Source organism: Chrysoperla carnea, chromosome 4, assembly GCF_905475395.1.
Source record: "Chrysoperla carnea chromosome 4, inChrCarn1.1, whole genome shotgun sequence".
NCBI classification, from domain to species: Eukaryota; Metazoa; Arthropoda; class Insecta; order Neuroptera; family Chrysopidae; genus Chrysoperla; species Chrysoperla carnea.
The window spans coordinates 48,379,453-48,401,701 of record NC_058340.1 but is presented as its reverse complement, the minus strand read 5'-3'; the positions used below and the strand labels follow the sequence as shown (position 1 = coordinate 48,401,701).

Sequence of the window (22,249 nt, the reverse complement as noted above, 5' to 3'; positions counted from 1 at the left end):
AATGTGTATCGATATCTATAGTATCATGCCAGTAATAAGCAATGTTTTATTTCCCCTTTCCAAAATGTCGTAAAATCGGCATGTTAGCCTAGGAGCCCAGACATTTCCATATCCGATGGATGGCCATGGCTACATAAACATTTTTTTTAATGTATTTTTATGTGCTGAATTTAATTTTCGAAGCTGCTAGGTTTTAGTGTTGCTTAAAATTATTACAAACAATTTTTATAAACAAATAGGCGAATTTTTGGGGGAAAGCCCGACTTTTTGGTTACAGTTAGGATAGTAATAGCATTATTAATGTTTTAGAGGCGCATAAGTGGCTTTTAAATAACTCTGTATGCGCTTTGTTCGGTAGTGCGCAATTTTTGCGACCTCTGGCGAGAAAACAACGAGTTATAGTATAATTAGTATATAGTAGTAATCATGAAGGTTATAGAACAGGAGAAAGATCGCTATGTACTAAAGCATTAGAATACTTGTCCCTAAAAATTTGTAGAATTTATAGTTCATTTTTAAGCCACCAGCCGCGCTGTCATCAAGAAGTAGTATCTTTGAAGTTAGCTGTTGTTGTTAGCATAATGTACAAATTGATATATCATTTGAAATTAGCGCACAACAGCCCGCTTTTATTGATACTACGTATTGATCGCAGCGCCTCACTTATTTTATCCATATTTCGGGGACAATATTTTCTGTAGCGATCGTTCTCCTGCCTATATGCTTCATGGTAGTAATTGTCTAAACAAATGTTATTGCCCGTTATATGCTGTCTGTAACTTTCATTGAGACTTTTTAGTTGATTGTTTAATATGTCACTTACGCAAAAAACGCATGGGACCTTTTTTGTAGAGAATGTTATTCTCTGTAAAAATGTTACCGATACTTTTTTCGCTAAAATCAATAGTGTAGCAGTTATTGCAAAAAAAACTAACCTGTCATAACCAAGATGGCGGTCTTCTTCCAAGAGATAGCATCCCGCTTTTTCAAATTTAATTTTATATTTGAACAACCTAACCGTAACCAAAAAGTCGAAATTTCCTCCCAAAAAAGCGATGTACTAATAAGCATATTAACATTTCGGCTAGGATAACTGTAATATTTTCCCAACCCTGTTTATGTCATACACATAAAAAAAATACTATCAGTATTTATTTTACCCATCACATTCACAACATCAGCCCTTTAAAAATAAATGTTTAGTCTATGGATATAGTTTCATTCGTTTCATTCGCATATGAATATTTCGTTTGTAAAGTATGTAAATGTATAATAATATAAATATATTATATACCTATCAACTAAATTCCCGCTGAATAATATTTAAGTCAGAGTCACATTGTGGCGTTTAACTTGAGTCTTAACTGAATCGAGTGAACGCAGTTTATCATGTCGCGTTGCTTGTATAACATGGTATAAACTCTTCATTGTTGTAAAATAAACTTGCTGAGTACCACGCTTTTAAAAAACGAAAAAAAATATATAATATACCACGTGTCATAGTCATATAGTAGTGTTATCGGGTATCCGCTTATATCACTGTATGGCTGCTAATTATATTATTAATCGGCTAACAATAAAATCAACTAATTAAGAAAACAAATTTTTTTAAATAAAGTGTATTTTTTGGATAATTTTTCAATAATGTGAATGAAAAGTGTGTTGTGATTAACATAATTGGGCTAGATCCCAAAAATAAGTGTTCTCCATACTCTTAAAAATAATTCTTTTTTATCTAAGAGAAAGTTTTTTATTTTTATTTTTTATAAATTAAAATAATAACAAAAATATAAAAATCCAAAATGTCAAATTCAGAAATGTCAAATCGTGTTGATAATAATATAAATGAACAAAATAATAAATCAAAAGATCAAATTGAATTGGGTCCGGTTGATAAACGTACTCGATTTCAGGTCAATAAAGTACATACAACAACTGATAATCAACCAAATGGTAATAATAATCGTGATACACTTATTGATATACAACCAGGAGATGCTGATGATTACGAAGATGGTGATATTGATGGTGTTTATAAGGCAAGCGAAACGGCGCCTCTTAATTGTGATACAGCTGCTAGTTATGATACAAAATATGGCAAAAGTTTTAGGTGAGTTAAACTTTACGTTTTTATTTTTCGGGAATACATATGAAACGATCTTATATATTATTTCTCTAGCCTGTTTTTTACTGTTAACGCGAAATCTTCGTTATTATTTTATTAATTTCCCTCTTGTCAAAGATTATCCGTTCTGACTTATGACGAAAAATATTCTTACGATCTAAAAATGTACCGATTAGGAAAAAACAAGCTAGAGAAATAATATTAAGAAATAAAGGTTCATTATGTAATTTGTATATTATATCTGTAATAAAATTGCCTATAAATAAAAAGAAAGTAAATTACTTATATTATTTTTTTTAGCCACGGGTACCGCACCGGAGATTTCCTCACGGGTAGAGCTAGTTTCTATTTATTTTTTTTTTTCAAAATTTTTATCTGAGGTCCCATCCATTAATAATTAATTATTAGATGTAGGTTAAGACCAGTCATATATAATAAGATCATAATAAGACTTATTAGAAAGCATATTATTAAAATTTCTGATAATGTGCGTTTGACATGGGACTGATCTTTTTTGGCAGAAATTTTATATGACTTTTTTTAATTATTAGATTTTATGTTCCTAGTTTTGAGTTTTTTTTTTCGGGGATTATTTGATCAGATTACATCATTTATGATATAGCACAGTAAACTAAACTTTTCATTTGGAATTTTGTTCCCTCTAAACAGGCGGAGTAGTTTTTCTGCTTGAGTTTCGAGGCGTCTTGTACTTAAAGCGCGTTTTGTTACAACGCAGAAATCGGTAGATTGATCCCAACTGACCAAACTTTTTTAGCGAATTGCCGAAGGAAATAAAGCAATTGCTTTTGTATGATGGTAGAATTTTGGAAAATTTTCTTCAAATGTTCTCCGATCCTACCTGCTAGATGTCAAAAATGAATATATATATATATATATATATGCTTTTATATGTTTGTAAATCTAGAGGTCGCAATTTAAGTCCGATTTGAATAAAATTTGATATCAAGAAGGGTTTTGGTGTTTGAAAGGTCAAGTTTGTTGATGAGAAAAATCGATCGATAAACAAGAGTAGGGGGGAGGTGTCCGCAAAGTACAAAATTTTGAATTTTTTCAAAATAAAAAATATTTTTGTATTTTTTAAGAAATTTTAAGGAAAAAAGTACTCTTGTGATTTAGTACTCTAAACGTTTAGTTTTTGAAATAGAAATTCTTGAAAAATAAAAATGCAATATTCGATTTTTAGAAAAAATGTGTGATTTTTTCAATCTGAGGGAATTCGCTTAACTAACGCAGCTCCTGCACTACGATTTTTTTTTTAAATAAGAAATGTTTTTTTTTGTATACCTACTTTTAAAATTAACAAGTAGACCCATGTGAAATTGGCGTACCCCCTAAGTAGTTTACCCCCAACAATGTAAACAGTCTATAGAATTTTATATTTACAGACAATTTTAAACATCCATAATTTTTTTTTTAATATAGGCAATTTTTTTATACAAATATTTTAAAAGTAGCATATTAATTTTATAGAATTATCGGTCTAACTTAATTTTTTAAATATTATTTTTTTGTATCGTAAACAGTCGTTTCCGACTTTTATATTATTTTTCACCCCAAGTAATGAAATTATTTTCAAAATGACACTAAAATATCTTAATAAGAAATTAAGAAGACAAAAAAACACCTTGAGAAATAATATATTAAGATTAATAACTTCTCAGAGTGTAATTAGTCAATGAATTAATTCTACGCTCACGTATTTTTTGTTCATGATTTTAAATTCAATTAAAATTAATTAGTTCTCAAATTAAAGTATTACCTAATTCTTTTTAAATTTGAAGTTAATAAAAAAAGGTTGCATTTAAAAAAAAAATTAATAAAATAAATAATTTGAGGTATTTTTGTCTTGTAGTTAATAAACAGAGGCCACAAATCTACTAAGCAAACAGCTATGTTGCAATAAAAGTCATAAATGCGAATGGATTATTGAATTAAGAGTTTCTTTAGACTCAAAGTCAATAAATATATTAAGTTATAAATAAACAACTTATCATAAAATTAAAAGCGCAAAAAGGCAACCGAAACAAAGAGTCAGTTTTTTTTTTGGACCGGTAGTTAAAAAAACTTTTGATTAAGCTAATTTTTATACCTGGATATATGAAATATATACCAAGGAATACTAATTTTAGTCCCAAGTTTGGAGCGCTTAGAAATATTGATACGAACAAAATTTTGATACAGGTGTTCATAAAGTCACCTAATTAATCCATTCCCGGTTCTCCAACATGCTCTGGCCGTAAAAATTTTGAGTTCGTAAAAGAACAACATAGATCAATTGGGTCTTGGGTCCGCAGATCCTAACTTGTAATACGCTTGAGATAGTTTAAATGTTCGTTATAAAAAAATAAACAACTTCTGTTTAAAACATTTTTTTTCGTATAGGTACATCGTTGTTTACCCGCGAGGGCGTAAATTTGGACAAAACTTTGGTGTCCCTTTTCTCCAAAAGTATAAAACATAGAGAGTTGATAATTTTCAGGTACTTTCTACTAGAAGTCTTGTAAAAGATTCTAGAAAACGAAATAAACACAATTTTCAACTTCTAATTTATTAAAAATAATGCAAGCACTGACATTCCACAGTTCACACTTTCTATACAGAGTATTTCAATTCTTTGTTTTCACTTGCTATGTCTCAATTGAAAGTTATTGAACTTCAACAGTTATTTATTTCATAGTACTTGTTTAAAAAATATTTAACCTATGACATTTTGTGACAAAAATGGATTAATCTTTCTATAATTTAATATTACATGCGTGATATAACGCGTCTAAGCACTGACGAGTTAGGCGGTTGAAAGCTATTATTTCTTCGTATATACAGTGTGTCCAATTAGATCGGCACCATATGGCAAACTTTTTTATTACTTGTTTTATGAAAAAATGTTATTCTTGATAAAAGGTTCTGCATGGCCTAGAACGCAAATATGAAATAATCAGATATCAATGTTTTGCATTCGTATATGACGTTTGCCGATAAAAGTAAATTTTACCCAAGTAAAGTAACTTTATTTTTTCTCTTCTCTCTGTTTCAAATTAAGTGATACACCCTATATACGTCTACGTCTACATATACTATAAAAAATACGTACAATAATACTGGAAATCTTTTCTTATCATTCGCAAAAAGTTATTTGATTACATTACAATAAGAGTACATATAAAATTTATTCACTATTCAGATTTGATCTCAATGTCAATAATTTTATTGTAGTGTACAATATTATATTTCATTGATAAGATAATATATGGAGTGATCCAGAATCATTTTTTTGTAATCTTAATATAATCTATCGAGAAATTGTCACAATGGAGTGGATAACTGATATCGAATTTATCATATTACCCATAAAAATGTAAAAATAGACTTGATACCACAACAAAATTTGAAAGTTAAATTTAAACTGATTAAAAACCGAAGAATATATAAGCAATCGAAGATGGTTTACCTTCTCTTTCATAATAAATTTCGATTTTTACCCCAATTTAACTCAATTTAATTTAATTAGCTAATTGTAATTACTCTTATTATGCATGTTAATCGTTGCTAATTTGGTGGCGTACTGTACAATGATATTTTCGTGTACCTACAATTTATAGTGTTTAAAGTATCTGTCAAATTGTAATGTCAGTGACGCCAGCGAAACAGTATACTCGAATAGGCTTCTCTTGGATATGGAGATTTCTTGGATATGGAGTCTGTTTATGTCAAAATACTCTTACATGGATTAATGGCTGGGTATTATAATTCAGCTCATCTTAAGTTCCACAAATCACAACAGTCCTTATGGTCTAAGCTAAGTGCTTTCCACCATTAGACAGGTGTTGTAAGCAAATTTATTGTATAACCCTTCTCCATCGTTATTCTTAAGCCTTACCAGACATTCATTTTCTGAGCTTACCTTACGTCAAATCTAGCATATATTTATACCAAAACGAGTATGCTGAGGCTGAGATGCCGAAATAGATATGATATAAGACTCTTAGATCATAATAAATTAAAATAAGGAATTTTCCTAAAATATTTTTACTTATACATTTATAATAATTAAATATATATTTTATGATTCATAAACTTAGTATGATAATTTTATGCTAATGCTTCAAATCCTTCATGCTAATATGAACAAGGGTGGATTTACGTAAATGCCTTATAGCTCAAAATTCCTTACATTTTACGGGCACTGTAAGCTATTAGAAAATAAAATTGTGATGTCGATATTTCAATGTCGTAAGTGCAAGCCAGATTTTGTCAAGCGTGTATATCGTGATTTATTAAAATAATATTTTTGGATGGAAAGTTTTCAAGTAAAGCTAATTAAAAATCTGAACAAATATAATTGTATTACCCTCAAAAACCAAAATAAAATATTTATTTGTATATTTTTACTAGTGCCGATTCCCATCGGTTATATATTACCATTGATAATTACTCCCCTAGAAACTGCTATAATGCTTTTCCTATCAATCACTTTATCTAATTTTCTTGTAATTGGAGTGTTCTATTTCACGCGACTCAAAAAGTTTTTGATTGCGCGCGCACCTTCAATTTTTCGGTTATTTCTCTTTACTTTATTCTATTAGGACGATAATTGAACGACATTCCCATAAAACATCCCACTTTTGTTCATTGTCGGACAACAACAAAAAACTTCGCAATTTAAATCCGATTTGAATAAAATTTGGTGTCAAGAAGGGTTTTCCGTATTTGAAAGGTCAAGTTTGTTAATAAGAAAAATCCACTGATAAACAAAGGGTGGGGAGGTGCGTAAAATACAAAGTTATGAATTCAAAATAAAAATATTTTTATATTTTATTTATGATCAGTTTTAAGCAAAAACGCACTCTTGTGATTATTTCTCTAGACGCTTAGATTTCGGAATAAAATTATTGAAATGCAATATTTCTCTAAAAATGTAATATTCGATTTTAAGAAGAATGTGTTATTTTCAATCTGTGAGGGAATTCGCTTAGCTAACACAGCTCCTGCGCTACGGTTTTTTTTTTGAATTGTCTTGGAAATTTTTAATTTATTATTAGTTTATAATCAATAACCCAATTGAATAAATGTATAAAGTGATTTCAATTTTAAATAAGTCAGCGATTTTTAGATCAGCCTGTATTATTAAAATAGGAATTTTCTTATAAGTTGTACTTGTACAAAATAACAACTATAATAATAATTAATCAATGAATTCAATAATTCATATAATCAGCAAGCTGTTGGTGTGATCTCTAAAAGTCTTGTCGTTTGAATTACATAATAGATAATTTTAATTGCATTTTAATATGTAGTTATTGTATGGGTATGCGGTTAAATTGGATATAAAAAACGGTTCTATGAACTTTGTATTCCACTATGGTATGCTGTTACTACACATAAAATAATGATTCATACGATTTTAATAGTTTTTTAAGCTAGAGAAAATAGTAATTGATTTTTTTAAAATTTATGTTTTTAAAATAATTATAATTAATTATGCTGGGAAATATTTCCATCATCGCTGTTCGCTATGTACACAAATTGAAATAGTTGATAGATTATTGAAATTGCCCACGGCGCCGCATAAAATTTGTGTATGACAAGCTTACCATGTAGACTAGGTAGTATTAGGAACCACCTTTGGCTGCTATACTATACATCTATCTTTTATAATGTACCCACAAACTTTCAGCTTCTTTTTCACCACCTTGAGAGCTACTTAAATTTGTTTAAATTCTTCGTTAGTGCGCACCAATAGTGTCTAAATAATCAGTTTTCAATTTTTTTTCAAATGTAAGAAGTATGTCTGATAATCTTTGCAAAACAGATGTCCATAAATTGTATCTCCATCACCCTATCTTATGAAATGTCAAATTTTTCGAATTAATTAGCTGGAAAATTTTGATACCTGCCGGACGGCACCGATTTCGAAAATTACTTTTTCTACATATTCCTTAGATCTTCACTACTTACCTCTGCCTTGATTTGAAAATTATTTCCATGACAAAATTTATATGCATGCGAACAATACACGCAAGTCTTGGGACATCCACAAGCTACCTCGTATTAAAAATTTCGCCAAAAAAAGTGAGATTTTTGGCAAAAAAATGGCGCGATCTTTTAAGAGAGTGTTTTGACATTATTGAATTCAAATCTCGCACTCGTGATCAGCGAAATTTATTAATGTTCGAATGAATTGATTTATCGTATGTTAATTGAAAAATGCACCTTTCACTACTTTACTATTCTTTGAAACTAACATATTAATTTATAATTTAATTTAATTAATAACTGGTTTTGACATTTGTTTTTGACACGTATTTATTTGCTTGTAACTGATTTTTGTCGGATATGAAAAAATTACAATATTATTCAATATTTAAGATTGTTGTATTCTACCACATTGTAAAGCAGTTATAGATTATAATGCGTAATTTTTATCTCTACTGTACCACTCAACTGCTTCTTATACATATGGTGTACGAAGAGTTCTTTAAATTTCTGTTAATTGATTGTTAAGAGCTTTAGTTTGTGGAATTCCATATTAAAATTTGTAAATAACTAGAAAACTTACTTTTATTTTGCAAAATTTACTTATATTTTGTTTATTTCTGTGACAATTGTTTCTATCTATTCGATCATATTCATAAAAATGTATAAATATGATCACAATCATCACATTTGTATGAATATGATCGAGTATATCGAAACTATTGTCACAAATATGTACAAAATATAAGTAAATATTGCAAAATAAAAAGTAGTTTTTCTAATTATTTACAAATTCTGTTAATATAGTTACCTCTCTTCAACCAATGCGTAATTATATCTCAACAATTAAACGGTCAATAAATTTGGTTTTTAGCTCAGAACAAATAGATAAATGATCAGTTAGTTTTTTGAAAGTTATTTTTCTAGAATTAAAACTTGTATAAAAAACACAGCCTCTCCAATGCTCCCCGTGTTAATTATCCGAATTTTAATTAAGTTTATCTCGAGTTAGAGACTGTCAATCGACTTCAAATTTTTATGGTAATTGTATTATTATAGGTATTCTTGATAATCATAAAAAAATTTACAATTTTCTGACACTATGCCCATACCTAGGAGACAACCTAAAAGCAAAGTTTACACGTGAATAGTTCTTGGAACAATGCATTGCTTCGTCCCTCTAGTTATTTTAAATTAGTTATGTTTAAACGAAAATACATGTCAGTATAATATACCGGATGTATCAGAATAAATGGTCAATATTCAAAGGGGTGATAAGGTATATATTATATTACACCCCCCCCCCCCCCGAATATTTCGAAAATACGAGAAAAGCAACTATTTCTTAACAAAGTATTGAATTTTCTCCGTATTAAACTTATAATGTCATAAAAAAACGTTACTTCTTTACAATAAATTTACAAATTTGTAATTTTTATTTCAGACACTTCACACGCGAGGCACTGCCGCGATTGGATAACTATAGAAATATTATGTCAATACAAGCAGCTTATAGACCGACGCTAGATGAATTACATCATCCTAGTATCACTGTAAAGGTAAGGAAATCCTGAAATTGAAATCTTGAGTAGATACTCAGATATAAGATGAGACAAAATGGTTTCACATATTTATTTAAATTTTTATTTTTTTGATTTGAGTTGATAAGTTAGATGTTTTTTTGTGGAAGCGCAAGATAGCAATATATTGCACAAACTATTTGCCAGGGAAAATAATACAAGCAGGGATATTTCGAAAAATGCAAATTTAATGAAAATTTTGTTTTTGATCTTGTAACTTTACGGCTCTGTTAAGGGAACTAAGGAAACTGAAACATATCAGAATATATTTAGACGGATCAAATATATCCAAGTATATAATTTTTAGAAAATTCGACGAGTATATAAAACCACAAATAGGTTTTTCGTTCTCCTTTAAACAAAAATTTATAAAAAGTGATTTTTATACTTTCTAATTTCACAGGAAATAAAAACCATAAAAAACCGTTTCATGAACAATCTTTCTTTTCTTATGTTCAAAAATGCTAATTCAGTGTCCTTGAAAATACAATACGTTTTATATAAAAATTATCCCCGACTTTCTCTTTATTTAGTTATTATTTTATATGTTTTCAGTGTTTGATGTTATGTTTGCAAATTGAACCGTAAGCTCATAATGAAGTGTTTCAATTGTTTTTGTCTGCTTTTTCAAAGATTGGTAGAAGTAAATTTGGTTATAAAGAAAATTGATCTTTTAATCCGAGTGTCGATTTTATGGAAAACTTTTTTTTCATCATATTGTACCATTGTGAAAAATAAAACCATTTTTTTAAAATAAGTATTAAATAAAACCATGGTTTTATTTTTTTATTGTAAAAAATAAAACCATTTTTCGACCCTTTCGGCAGTTGCAAACGTTGCCACTATTTTACAGATTAAAAACTCTATTTCCTTAAATTTGACATTCGTGGCACGATTAAAGCATTAATTTTCTTAATTAAGAAGACAAAATCATGTAAATTTCACTTCATGATGGGCTCACTGCCTACTAAATTAACCTTCAAATTTACAGCTGTGTTTACATATAAAAAATGTTCACACTTTTCTAGGGTTTCATTGCCAAATCTCTAAAACATAACCCCTTATTCAAGGGTGCCGAGTGCGTCTTCATTTATCTTTCTCTTTAGGTAAATAATGCGAAAGATATAATACCTCACAGGCGTATTAAAGTTTGCCCCTCTCTCGCGCTTTTCATATTATTTAACCCTCCAGAAATCTCAAATTTAATTTTCAGGCTCCCATGATATTGGAAAATGCGACGCCTCATTGATATTAAAATGACACCAGGAATTCGCGCATCGAATCACATTTATAACTTTTAGTCCCTAACAAAGTTAAAATTCCAAAAGAAAAATTATATAGTGAGTCTCAGACAAATACCTAAGAATATCATTTTACCATTTTACATCGAATTTCCACCAAAAAGTTTTTTTGTAGTTTTTGGATTCGTTTTTCAAATCTTTAGAGAAATTTTTATACAAAGCAATATTTCAGAAAATAAAATTTTTCGATAAAAAAAATCAAATTTGTATTTTAGATATTTTTTTTATTCAATGTAAGAAAATGTCGATTAAATATTTATGCTGATTTTGTTAAAAAATTCAAATTTTGTATTCAGGAACTTTTACGAAAAAATTATTTTAAAGTAAGTTTATATTCTGTAACTTTGTTTGTTACAAAAATTTCAATTTGACTAATAAGAATTCAGGAATTTACAAAATTTCACATCCAAAAACTGCTAAGTAATCTGAGTGTATATTTATAGATTGAAAATGAGAAGCTTTTGTATTCTAATTGACAGAATTTCACTGATTAAGAAATTACCTAGCTAAAAGGAGAAATTCAATAAAATAATACGTAATACTGATTCTCCAGAAACTGTAATTATTCAAGATTATAATAAGATTAAAATAAAATTCGCGTAATTTACTAGCTACCTAGTTAATCCATACTATATAAATATTTAATTGTATGTAATAAAAAACCTTCACTAATGTGTATTTTGAACAAATTTTATTGATATCATATTTGTTGAACTAAAGTCTAAACGTGCGGTATCTTTGATTCACAAATTTTAATGGAATTGATTTGCGTCATATGTGTTTTTTAATTTAGATTTTTGTTTTTTACATCATTTTTTTGTAAAATTTCTTAAAACAATGGAAATAATTATTTACATAATTTTATGTAATACTAGCCGTTAAGCGTCTGCTTCACTGAACATTTCTTAAGTACTAAAAAAATCCCCAAATATAATTCACCACTTTTGTTATCGCCCTGTCTATAATACTTACAATAGTCAATAAATCCTTCAATACACTTACACCGTCCCCTTTTTCGCCAGTTTTACTACCGCTTCTTGGAAAATACGAAGGTCTTCAGCCTCAGAGCTTACTGCGATTGCTATGTAGTATAGATAGTCAGTTTAGAATGTGTAAGTATAAAAGTATGGTTTATACTTATATTAATGTGAGACAAATTCAATTTCATCCAAATCGGTTCATTAGTTTTTAATGTGCAAACAAACACCCAAATAGACAGCCAACAGTTTTATAACAATAAAGATAATTACTTCTTCGTATTTCATAAGACGATATTTCCAGTTCAAAAAATATTACATTACCAATTATTTTATCTTAATTAACAAGAAATCATAACTGACTAGAACAAACTCATTGCGAAATAAATACTTAAAGCCGTTGTATAATGCCACCGCTATGCTATAAAAACCGAGCACTTCTTATTTCTAAGTAGAAAATAATAGGTAATAAAAAATAATAAGTATTATAACAATTAACATTTATGCTAAATATGGAGAAAATGTATTTCATGCGGAAAATAAAACACATATACGGGTATTTCTCACCAAATATCGAAATTTTGACCCTTGAATTTTGTGGCTAGTCACATACATTTATTATCTATAAGAATTTATTAATTTAAATGCAAATTAACGATACTAGTGTCGTTAGAAAAAAAAACCGAAATACCTATAGTTTAAGTGCTAGCAACGTCACGAAAAAGTTGATTTCAAGACGGCTGGATTTTGGATTTTTGTGAATGTAAGAAATTAGATAGGAATGAATAAGTATGCTTTATTCGAAAACGGTACAAATTCGTACATATCTTTTAAGTTTTTTAAGGTTTTGAAGTCTGTAACTCCGAAGGGGGCCATTTCCGGACACAAGTAGAATATACCAAAATGCTTGTTTCGACATACCCTATAAATTAGCTCCTCGAATATTTACCATTTATTCTGATACACCACTTATCTACACAAATAATTTTTTAAATACTTAATCAAACAAAAATTAGGATAGACAAGCATCGAACGAAGTGTTTATAGACATGATTGGCGCCTATCTAGAATGTATTTCAGATATTTTTCCCACATCCTCATAACGGATTGAATATTAATGTGAAAATCCTGAACGTTTAATAGTATAATATTGATTTATACATATATGAGTATGACAACAATTTAAAAATTCCTGTTGAACTTCATCACTACATAGTATAAAACAAAGTCGCTTTCTCTGTCCCTATGTCCCTATGTCCCTTTGTATGCTTAAATCTTTGAAACTACGCAACGGATTTTGATGCGGTTTTTTTTAATAGATAGAGTGATTCAAGAGGAAGGTTTATATGTATAATAACATCCATTAAATAGTGGAGAAGTACTGCTATTTTTGAGGTTTCTAATGTGATGTGTAAAAATAAAATAAATAGTTAAAAATGTAAAAAGTAAATAAGTAAAAATGTAGTGTATGAATTTAGATATTTAAAAAATAGCAGGAAATCTTCATGGTATAGGGAAAGGGGGATTATTTTACTCCAAATTTAACGCGTGCGGACCACGGGCAGTAATGAATAAATCAAAACTACTGGATCGATTTTAATCACATAGGCTATATATTTCATACCCGTGCGAGGCCAGAGCGGGCCGCTATGTTTTTATATACAACGTTCACAGTTTTTCTGTAGTGTATTTAGTATCAGCATTGGACCGGAGCGAAGCCGGGGCGGGTCGCTAGTTAAAGAATATTTTATACATATGATATTTTAAATAAATCGTCGCGCAAAATCTACGTAACAAAACAAAACTAAACTAAACAAGCTAATGATTGTTTATAAAATTAAGCTCTTTTGAAATGTGGTCTTATCGGCGCATGCTAAACATAAATGGATGGATTATGTGACCAATGATAAAGTGCTGCAAATAATAAATGAAAAACGACAATTAGTGAGCCAAATAAAGAAAAGGCAATGTTCATATCTTGGTGACATAATGCGTTCAGAAAAATATAGTGCAAATTGGAATTGTTCTTTATAAATACGCAAATATTTTTTGCTTGAAACATTTGTTTGTAAACATAATAGTTTAGACAGTAATTGATAGCAAAAATCTAGCTTTTTGTGCGTTTGTTCATTAAATTTGAATTAAAATGGTCTTTATAGAAAAACGAATAACTTTTATTGGATTTATTGAAAAAATTTTTTCGCTTAGATTTTGCAATAACAATTAAACGAAAAAACAATTTTGGGTTAAACTATTCAGTCAGTTTTTTTCCAAGCTGTATGATTTGCGGAAAAATGTTTCGAACAAAAAATGTTACTTTTTTGTTCAATAACAACTTTCTAATTTAAAGTGTTCATCTATCGATTACTAGTTATGGAGTAGAGTGAACTTTTGATTAAGATTGAAAACCTAGATCAAGTTTAATGGCTGCTTAAAATGTGCGCCTATACACCCAACATTTTTCGCTTGAAGCATTTTTATCGATAAAAGTTATTTTTCGAGTTTCAAGCATATGTGACGGTCAACTTAAAAAGCACCCTGTATATATTTTTCTATGACTTTTTTTTTTTAAAAAAAGGACCATATTCAGTCGAAAAAACTTGGCAACAAGTTCCAATATTATATACTAATATTCCAAATTTATAATAGACAGAAAAAAGACATTCAAATTTTTAATTAGCTTCCCTTGTTAATTTTGAGGATTTAGATTTTTGGGAACTTTTTTCGAGCGGGTGCAATATACTCTCATATTTTACAGGGTATATAAAGAACACTGCCATTAAAATAGAAAACATCTCATTCAAATAATTTATTAATGTGTCCTTTACCGACATTTAATATTAAAGTAATTTAAAAATAAAATATTACTATATATTACTTTTATATATTTTTAAAAACAATTGTCATTAATAAAATTTTCTTAACTTGCGGTAATTTGTGCTAATTAATATATTTTTTCATTTTTTTTACATTCCTTCCAATAAACGGTTGTTTAAACGTAATTGGTTTAATTACTTAAAATTGATTACTTCAATTATAAGGTTGGGAGGTCAAGAACGTGCAGTATCTTTTTTTTAATTTAGTGAGTATTACAATATAAAAATAAACTATTGTAATCGAACAGGCCTGTCATAAGCAGGCACGAAAGCTCACAGTCTTAAGCTAGAATGTCCGTTTACCCACTTTTTACAGAAAGAAATAAAATTTTCAGGTAATGTTAAAAATAACTGACCCCTTGAGAATTGCTAAATTCACAATTTTTTGTCCGTCTATTAAAAAAGTTTTTGCTATTAAAGTTGCAACTTTTTGCATGGGCTAAATATACCAGTTGACTAAAACGGACACATTTTAAATCGTATCCTAAAAACTTTTCTACAGATATTCTTAAAAAAAAAAAAAATAAATAAAAATTCCATAATTTAAGACGAATTTTTTGGTATCAAGAAAACAGTTATTGCCCGGCTTTTTAAAAAGATAAATACAAAATTTTAAATATTCAGCTGTGTGTGTATAATTTTTATATGTATACATACGGTGTCTAAGTATTAAGCACAATAACACGTCTGTTGTCACAAAAAGTTAATATGAGTATATTTTCATGAAATTGACTATAACGGACACCCTACTTTAAATCTGTATACTTTAAATGATATTCTCTAGATTTTAAAGCACGCTGCCATTTTACCGGAATATGTACTATTGTATCCATATTTTTATCTTATTTTTTATCTCACTAAGTTATCAATTGAATGGTTTGAATTTAATATTAGTGTTGCCACCTCAAAGTTCCAGGAAGTCGGGAGATAAGTGACATTAATCTAATTATATGATCGAGTCATAAAACTGTTGTAAGATATTTTCATGTGTTGTGTACCCAGTTTTTCCATTAAAAATAAAATATATTTCCTTCAAATAATTTAAAATAAAAGCTGCTCAGAACTGTCCAATTTACCTTAATATAGAACAAGTATAATCAAAAAATATCTTTATTTATTGAGCTCTGGAGGGTTAAAGTTGATATCTGGAGTCAGGAAAAGTGTCAACCCTTACCTTACAAAGGCATTTGGAACCTGAAAAATTGGTACATTCCATTATTTTGATTTTCGAAGTTTTAACATTGAGGTTTTAAAAGCTTCAATGCATTTTGGTATTAAACAAGATTTTATTTGTCCTTGATGGCAATTTTAAGAATGATAACACATGGATAGGTTTACCGTTAAACTTCAGAAGTATTCGGTTGATCAGTTTGTTTATTGAAAGATAAATATCGATATTATTGATACATCGAGGTATTTCCAGCGTCCATATTACAAGAATAGCTACCTACTGTTATTGATTTTAAGTACTTGAACTTTGAGAAGTTTTCTTATTAATTCATGTCTGCTCACTAGAATATAAATCCGCAATTAATTAACTATGGACACACAACTTTTACTTACAATAATATTATATGCATAGTTTTTGTTTAGTTATAATTTTATAAATAGAACAATTAAATTTTAAACTAAAATTATTCAGTATAAAAATATTTTAAACATTTGTCACATTAGAACAAAGTTAAACATTTCTAAGAAATAAAATTAAAATTTATAAATATTTAAAATGAATCTAATAAAATCACCTTTAACACTTAAAAATTTTATTAGTCATTATTCTTTAATTTTACAATCATACCTACGTAGGTACCCTAGTATGAGAAAAATGTATTAACTTATATTACAGCAATGATAATACCTATTATATTAATGATTATTTATTTTGTTAAGTGTAGGTGTACTTAGTTTGTTTAATTATTACAAAAAAGTCATTATAGCTTCCATTAATTAATAACTTAAACATAATTATTTATACATACACGGCATTCAAAAAGTATGAGAACAGACCAAAGAACTCGAGAAAGGCATTTTGTTTTGAAAAACCCAAAAACAAATGTCCAATATTTTTTTTAAATCTATCTAATGAAATGAAAATCTCACCTTCCTATTAAGATCCGGGGCTGGGGTGGATGTCAACTACTTGATACGCACCACGGTATGAGCACGGTAGTGGGGACACAAAAATATATATTTTCATTTTTGATGGTGAATTATGTTACAACTTGACACAATATAAGACGAAAAGTAGAAAATTGAAAATTTTATTTACTTATTTAGCTTTCGATATTTCGATAGCCGAGGCAGATATCGAAAATTTTTATTCTTATTGTTCGTCTACATTCATGAAGTTATAACAAAATTGATAATCAAAGTTGAAAATAAGATACAACAAATTTCAACCCTAGGTCTAAAATTGCATTGGCGCTCGTACTACCTTAAATACAATTTTTAAATTTCAAAGTTGGTCTGCATAAGAGGAAGAATGAAGCGAGACTTTAGAAAATTTATTTTGTTTTTTCAGTACTTTTCTAATACCCCGTATAACTCAAAAAAGAAATATTTTGCCTGTATACGTACTTAAAATAAGCATAAAAGTTCCTTTAAACATGGGCTCTATTCTTAAATCTTAAGACCACCATACGCACTCAATCAGAATTGACAATCATTTCGATTGTTTTTCGATCGATTTTGTGATTGAATTGATATTTTTGTGAGTGCAATTAATAAGGTCACCTCTTGTTCAAAAGTTATAAAGGATTGAAATGATCAAATCTATTATGGTGGTATGACAATCAGATTGACTATTTATATCTATGATTGAAGAGCATTCATTTGTAAATAATTGGTTGTATGAAAAAAATATAAAAAATAAATCACAATCTTCATAATTCCCATTCGTGATTGATTGTGTATGGAAAATATCAATCCGATTGTCAATCACAATGATTTATTGGAATAAATGAAACCGTGTAACGTTTGAGAAAAGAAATGATTATAGGAATTTTTATGTTTGTTTTGCCTCATTAAATACGTATCTAAAATATTTACAAAAAAAAAAACACTACAGGATGTTCTTTTATTGATTCTAGAAAACCCTACTAAGAGATTAAGCTCATTAAGACGAACGACGAACATTACTTGGTTTGTTAATTATTTAAGAGTTACATTGATGTAAATCTGATCTTAATTGTACAGCACCTCTAAAATATTATTTTGCTACTTAATTCTTAATAAAAATTAACATTTTATTACTCTAAGGAAATTACTCATTAGATCGGAAATTACGCATTCGATCGAAATTTGGTAAAGACCTTTTTCGTTCGTCTTGGTGAGCTTAATCTCGTAGTATAGCTTTTCAGGGTCAATTAAAAAACACTCTGTATATGATATCACGTGGAATTTGAATTATAGAGACCAGATTTTATGCAATAAATAGAAAATGACGATTTGAATTTTAAACATGAGAGCCTCGAGACTTTACATATAGTTATATATAGAAGAATCTATTTTTCTTTTTTACCTCGACCTAGACTACACCTGCAGTAGCAAGATCAAAGCTCACCAAGACCTCCAACATGTATATAAGTCTTGACCAAAAGAAAAACCAAACTGCAAACTAAAAAAATTTCTTTTAAATGAAATTCAAAAAAATTAATATTTTATATTTAAAATAAAAAAAAAAAAAATTTCTAGTGTGTTTATATCCTCGATGATAAAAGGTAATAAAAATTGGCGCCATTCAAATCTTCTCATAACTCTCTCTACCGGTTCTTTCAAGTCATTTTAATGCTTTCATTTACTATATTTATTCGATTATAGACATTAATCTATTATTAGGTGTTGTTATATTACAAGTATTTAATTTTATGTAATTACCGCACTCGATATTATTGGAAAGGTCATTTAGCCATTACAGGGTACTTATTGGGTTCACTAGGTGTTAAAGTTATTTAAATAACATGAAAATTTACAATTATACTGTCAAAAAACGTTTCACATAGTTTCACAAAAATCTTTTTGATTTTTGACTCGTATAATCAATGATTCAATCAATTTTTTACGGGTTGCAAAAACACTTTACCCAATCACCCCAACAATTCGTATAAGTAGGATCTCTGCTAGTAATGCCAAAAGTCCTCAGAACACTTTCTTTCCCTAAATTGAATCGATTTCGATATTACCTAGGCCGCATTCGCTAAATAAAATGAACAAATTTACAAAATAAATTTTGTAAGATTGTTATACTTTTTGAGTAATCGAACTTTCGAGTTATGTATGCCTACATCCCTTAACCGGGGGTTCTGAAGACCGTGAGAGGGTTTAAATCGAGATATGGATGAATTCCTAGAGTATTTGATTTTCATGGTTTCCGACTCATCCGGTTCGTTATTTCACCCCTATTCTTTTTTTGGACGTTGCAGACGAGTCTAAATAAAGCCTTCAAAAATCGATTATAGAGGTCAAAAGAAATTGATCTATATCAGGGTATACATATGAAAAAATGAAGACACGAAATAATCCGGACTCCGGAATTGCAAATCTAACAGTTTTTAGAAAATCGATATCAAGTTTAATTCTGCTAATTTCTCATTAGTGTACTAATATTGTGTTGCATTATAGACCGTGGGTGTGTTCGAAAAGGCTGCGTTTTCAAATGAGCAAGATGACGTCATATTTGAGTTATCGTTCTTTGACCACTTGATAACATTAATAATTATTAAACAATAAAATACTTTGTCCGGCAAAAAAACTGCACTAATGAGCTTGTCTACCACCTCGAACATGCCGTACTTAAGTATATTTGTTTTTGAATATGTACTATGTATGGTTTAATTTTGCTGAATTGTTTAATAATTATTAATGTTATCAATTGGTCATAGTGTCCGGCAAATTCTATGCCGCGTTTTTGCTCATTTAAAAACGCAGCCTTTTCGAAAAAAATCGTAGAGAAAAATTTGGTAGACTCGACAAAAAGAAGTCACTCACGAAGTTTCAAGTGTGTATTCATAATTTTTTTTAAAAACCGTGGTGTCACACGATCTATTAATTGTATTTCAATCATATCCTCAATCTAAAATCTTCTCTTTCGCGAAAGGAAAATTTATACCTCCCCATACACTTTTGTTTTCAAAAATTATTTTGAATCTATATTTTCAATACTACTCAATGAAAATCAGACAAATCGAAAAATGTAAATTTATTTAATTTTTTTCTCTGTAGCCTATAAGTCCACAAAATGTTCAAAACAAGGGTGGAGGTGATGCACCAAATGATGCAGAACAATTGCAGGGTCAACTTAAATTTGGTTGGATTAAAGGTGTACTTGTACGATGTTTACTTAATATATGGGGTGTTATGCTCTTCTTACGATTATCATGGGTGGTTGCACAAGCTGGAATTGGTAAAAAAATGTAAACACTAATTTTGTTTACTTCAAAGTAATAATTATTTTAAATTTTAATTTTTATAGGTCAAGCGTGTCTTTTAATTTTAACCACAACTGTTGTAACTACAATTACAGCACTTTCAATGTCAGCAATTAGCACGAATGGTGTCATTAAAGGCGGTAAGCATTTTATTTTATTTTCAAAATTAACTATTGTCTTCATATCTGCATAATTACTACCGTGTTAATTTACATAATTAATTTTGAACACGTTAATGTTTTGTAAATAGTTTTTGGAGTTGGCATACGTTGAGGCATCAATCTAAACGCTATCCCATAAATTTACAAAGTGAACTACCAGATGCCCACGATGGCAGTTTGATAGTATCCCATCCCGTGCTTTAAAATTCATTTCCAAAGTAGCCACTGTTTAACCCCCGAAACAAAAAAGGACCGCTATGTGTGTGTGCCCGTCTGTCTATCTGCCTGTGACATCGTAGTGTCTAAACGGATCACCCGATTTTAATTTTTTTTGTTTCGTTTGAAAGGTAATTTAATGAGCTATGTTTCAAGTGCGAGTTTAGGATTCCGTACCCGGAACAACTAAAAACTAGACGATGATCCTCAAAATCAATTCGATTTGGAGAATGCTCTAAGGCAAAAAGGTAATTTAATGTACTCGAAAAATTTGTCGGGGGCTTTTCAAATTTTGTAAATTTCACTTGTAATTCGATATAGAGTTTTCTACTATCTTGATGTATTCATAATTACTACCTTGCTGGTTTTCATATTTTAAACAGGTTTATGTTTTGTATACAGTTTTTTGATTAGGTAATATATGTAGAAACAGGGCCGGATCAATCATTTGAGGGGCCCTGGGCCGGAAATCATAGAGGCCCCATGTAAGGTCAGAGTTTTTTTACAAATTTACGAAACTGATTCTGATCAAAAATTATTTAATTTATATCAAAATTATTTAAACGTAATTTTCATTGTAGGTCTGTTAAAATTTCTTTTATTATTTTGACTATCTGATTTTTACAGTAAATTTTACTTTGTATTTATTATAAGCATCCTGAATTATGTTTTGGAGATCTACGATTGAAGATCGCATGCTCGCTTATTCCATCAGCCATTTGCTGATTTATTTTTTACGTTTTTTTCCAATTGATTGTAGGGAGCCCCAGAACACTCAGGGTCTTTGGACCTGTGCCCAGCCGTGCCCATTCATTAATCCAGCCCTGTGTAGAGACAATTTTTAAAGCGGTCTATCAGCTGCTCATGCTGACAGCTTAACAGTTTTTAGCTTGAAAATTCATCGTGAAAACAGTTCCTGCCAAATCCAAACATGCCGAGAAGTTTCTTTATTAAAATTTCGATATAACAAGAATAAATTACACTATAACAAGAGTCAGATCTTCAAAATTGTTGCTTTGTCCTTAATTTCATCTATTAGCGTGTTTCGATAAAATAAGCAGGTTGACAGTGTTTATTCTTGTCCTACTGACCTACTATATCCATAACTTTTCGTTAATAATTGACGACCTTAAGATTTGAATTGGTTATTGTTTGATTAATTAGATCTATCTTATTTAAATATTATGTTAAAAATTGTTGCAGGAGGCACGTATTATATGATATCCCGAAGTCTTGGTCCAGAATTTGGTGGGTCTATTGGATTAATTTTTGCATTAGCTAATGCAGTTGCTTGTGCTATGTACGTGGTTGGTTTCTGTGAGTCAATGAATGATTTATTGGCAAGCTTTGGTGTACAAATAGTTGATGGAGGTGTACAGGATGTACGAATTATAGGTGCTATTACGATATTAATATTACTTATTATTGTCGTTGTTGGTATGGAATGGGAGGCTAAGGTAAGTTCATTAGCTTTCTATTTTTACTAAATTTTTACCCATGGTCTTGTCAAAATCAATTATTGTACGTTTTATAGTACTTAAGATAGCTCCGACTTCTATTCGGCTTAGAAATTTTAAGTATATCAAGATTGAC

General features: G+C 29.2%; 1 protein-coding gene across 1 annotated transcript in view; it reads left to right on the top strand.

Annotated features, from left to right (window-relative positions):
* The first annotated feature begins 1,787 nt into the window (after nt 1-1,787).
* LOC123298560 (bumetanide-sensitive sodium-(potassium)-chloride cotransporter) overlaps nt 1,788-22,249 on the top strand; it is a 33,503-nt gene continuing 13,041 nt past the window's right edge. The window contains exons 1-5 of the mRNA XM_044880600.1: nt 1,788-2,110; nt 9,564-9,678; nt 20,074-20,254; nt 20,324-20,419; nt 21,860-22,113. Of these exons, the coding sequence (XP_044736535.1) occupies nt 1,803-2,110; nt 9,564-9,678; nt 20,074-20,254; nt 20,324-20,419; nt 21,860-22,113 (954 nt within the window). The 5' untranslated portion in view covers nt 1,788-1,802. The remainder of the gene's footprint in view (nt 2,111-9,563; nt 9,679-20,073; nt 20,255-20,323; nt 20,420-21,859; nt 22,114-22,249) is intronic.